Source organism: Salmo salar, chromosome 23, assembly GCF_965601325.2.
Source record: "Salmo salar chromosome 23, fSalSal1, whole genome shotgun sequence".
NCBI classification, from domain to species: Eukaryota; Metazoa; Chordata; class Actinopteri; order Salmoniformes; family Salmonidae; genus Salmo; species Salmo salar.
In genome coordinates this window covers 31168777-31172266 of record NC_138313.1, presented here as the reverse complement: position 1 = coordinate 31172266, position 3490 = coordinate 31168777, and the positions used below count along the sequence as shown (strand labels likewise).

The following is a 3490-nucleotide window of genomic DNA, read 5'->3' as shown; positions in this document are numbered from 1 at the left end:
TAATAGGCTAATACAAATAATACATTATAATAATAACACATTTATACAGTTTAAAAACACAAGTATACTGTTTAAAACATATGTCGTGATTTGACTGAATTAGGGTTTCAATATTGTAAAATGTACAGTTAATAATACAGTTTTTCAATTGTATTACATTGACTGTGTATTATCAATGACTATGTATTATCAATGACTGTGTGTTATCAATGGTTAATAGCATATGTGGTAATCAAAGTAAAAATGGTAGGCCAATTATATGTGATAATATTAGACCCAAACGCATAACGTCATAGAAAACAAAATAACCACTTATTTAATTAACTGCAACGATAATAAGAAATTATTGGAGCACTTTTAAATCGATTTAAAGCCATCTTGGATATTTGTATTGCATCTAAAGCAATATTTTTGTTTTGTTTAGAAGGGTATGAGAGCGTGCATAATTGCAAATTGGACAACGAAATATTTTGGATATTTTATAACTCATTTTGAAATTGAGTAGGCCATAATTTGAATCATGTTGTAAATCAGATTCAAGTGACAACTGAATTAATCCACTGACTAACAAACAAATACACGTCCATCCTGTTTGTCTTTTGATATAGCTACAATGCATTCCAACAACATAAAACCAATACTTTTGATGATATTCCATATTTAGAAGATGTGTGTGTATTGGAGTATCGTTAACCCAAGAGAAGGTGTAAAGTAGTGCACTCACCCATCCTCCCGTGTCCGTCTTCCCTTCCCTTTCCCGTTCCTTCAATTCCTGGTAACAGTGACACCGTGACCACGTGATTTGGACGGCTGAATAAATAGCTTTTGAGAGCTATGAATGGGAATAGTATGAAGCTGACGCAGGATACTTGCTTCGTGCCTGTGCGTAAAGATATTCATACAGATATGCAACAGTAAACTAACGACCTAAAACACAAATGAGTGCAACGAAGAAACATTATTATTGTATACATGCTTGTAGTGGTCTTCAAGTAAATAGCTTGACTGAATTTTCCATTCCAGTTTTGTTTTCCTGCGCTTGAATTCAGAAGAGTTTCATCCTCGGTGAAAGACACCACAGCCTCCATACCAACTGGTTGGAGTGGCGTTACACCTGGATCCAAGCCTAGTCTTGCGCTCATCTAGATTCCAATAATGTTTCTATGCAGCTTGGAGAAGTAAACAGGAGTTCGCTTTGGTCCTCGGAAGAGCGGTTGAGTGCTTTACGCACGGACTGAGTACACCCAGCTTGGGAGCTGAAAAGACTCGGTTCGGAACGAGAGGAAGGAAGAGAACCAGTCTCTCCAAGGATGACTCTAGGTACGGATATGTCCGACAACTCTGCTTTGTCTGATGATGTAGACATAGATGTGGTTGGGGGAGACATCTCCGTTGGCAAGGATGGGAAATACCTTCATCACGATTTCCTGGACAATGACTCGGACGATAATTTGTCTCAGAACGCGGGGGAGAGGGGTTCCTCCCCCGGTCTCAGCAGCTCCGAGTGTCCGGCTGACCAGGTTGGAGTTGGTATAGAGTCAGGGGCCATGATAGATGATAAGCCTGGTAAGAACGCTCTAGTCAAGCCCCCGTACTCCTACATAGCCCTGATAACCATGTCTATCCTCCAGAGTCCCAAGAAACGCCTCACTCTCAGCGAGATCTGTGAGTTTATTAGCAACAGGTTCCCGTATTATCGGGAGAAATTCCCCGCTTGGCAAAACTCCATTCGTCACAATCTTTCTCTCAATGACTGCTTTGTCAAAATCCCACGTGAGCCTGGCAACCCCGGAAAAGGCAACTACTGGACCCTCGACCCGGAGTCCGCAGACATGTTCGACAACGGGAGTTTTTTACGCAGGAGGAAGCGCTTCAAGAGGCACCAAGCCAACGAAATCCTCAGGGACGCCGGGGGGTTCCTGCCCGGGTTTGGATACGGCCCTTATGGGTACAACTACGGACTCCAGCTGCAGAACTTCCATGCACATAACCCCTATCATCCGCACCTCCCAGCAGGCGCTTTCCCTTTCCAGAATACATCTTGTGGATTCCCCTCGCCAGCCTCAATATTCCCCACGCCACATCCCCTGCCCTCTCTATTAGGGGCTGATTTACGAAAGCCATTCTACCCTCAACTAAGCCCTACCTTGCCCGGCCTGGCGCCTCTCAAGACGGACACTAACACTCCGACTCGGCCCTCTTTCTCTATAGACAATATAATCGGTGCAGCTAACTCCGTAGCCTCCCCGTACAGCGCACAGTCGGGCAGCCACAGTCAGGCTCAGATCCTGGCCATGTTGAACCCTGCACTCGCCTCAGCTTCGAACCACTTGAACCTCTCGCAGGAAACCATGCTTCAGCCTGGCTCACAGACATTCTCCAGCAAAACTACAAATCTAAACATGTGTCATTTCTAAACTGGCAGCAAAAGCAAAACTTGCAGAAATCCTATTAATCCATTATGGTTCTATTCGTCTTATGTGAAGGTAGGATAAACATTCTTTGAGAAATAAGAGTGTTGCTCTTCCCCTTATGTTTCTTAGATCTGATCGGAGAGAGGAAAGTGAAAAGGTGGCTATATTTATGGTTTGTAAATATGTATAGGATACACTAAATGGAAGATTCGTGATGAAGTGAGAAAACAAATTCTAAGACAATGTTGAGTGTATTCGTTGGCCGACATTGGCCTTGGCCCTCACCTATCGTGAGCAAAGATCCAGCTATTTTAACGCAAGTTAAATTTCATGTAATCTCACTGTAGGGAAGATTTAATTGTTTCTTAACTATAATTGAGATTTTTATTATGGTTTATATTGTTTTATATATATTGTGTGCGTTGTGAAATAAAGCACTGTTAATAGGCTACCGAGACGCAAACTCAGGTTTTAATTGTTAGAAAGCACATTGAGACAAGGGGGGTTATTTAAACAAATGGAACCTTTCCCACTACCCCTCGTTCTCTTAACACCGGTGTTGTGGTGAATTTGTATGGATAGTGTTTCATGTTGTCAGTGGACAGATATGTGGTTTTGGTGTAAAGCGCATTACCTCTCATCCTGTTAAACTGTTGTGCTTTCGTTCCTGTCTATTTCATTGAAATCAATCAGTGAAACGTATGTTATGTGTACAGACAGACACTTAATGTTCATAGGTCATTTTTTGTTGTAATGAAAATAATAATAAATGTTTGTGAATTTAAAAATACTTTGTTAACTTGTTTATTGGAACGTTTTATTGGCCATATGCCTGCACACATAGGTCTACTCAAAAATATGAATATCCATTAAGACTTCAAAGCCTAAAATCCCACAAGGAAATAGAAAATATGCTTACGTTTTTATTTATCTAGCTCCGAGGTCACACTTCAGTCTGTATGTGTAGGCCCAGTTTGAACGCTATACGCAGGTCTTTGATAGTCCTACTACAAGCCGCTTTCTGAAACGATTATAAGCGTTCATAGTCATTTACGCAATAGTGCCATAGGTTTAAA

General features: G+C 41.4%; 1 protein-coding gene across 1 annotated transcript; it reads left to right on the top strand.

Moving 5' to 3' along the window:
- Positions 1-834: 834 nt before the first annotated feature.
- LOC106584377 (forkhead box protein D2) lies at positions 835-3204 on the top strand. The gene has a single exon (XM_014169613.2). It carries the CDS (start codon positions 1311-1313, stop codon positions 2415-2417), a length of 1107 nt encoding a protein of 368 aa, XP_014025088.1. The 5' UTR covers positions 835-1310; the 3' UTR covers positions 2418-3204.
- The last annotated feature ends 286 nt before the right edge of the window (positions 3205-3490 follow it).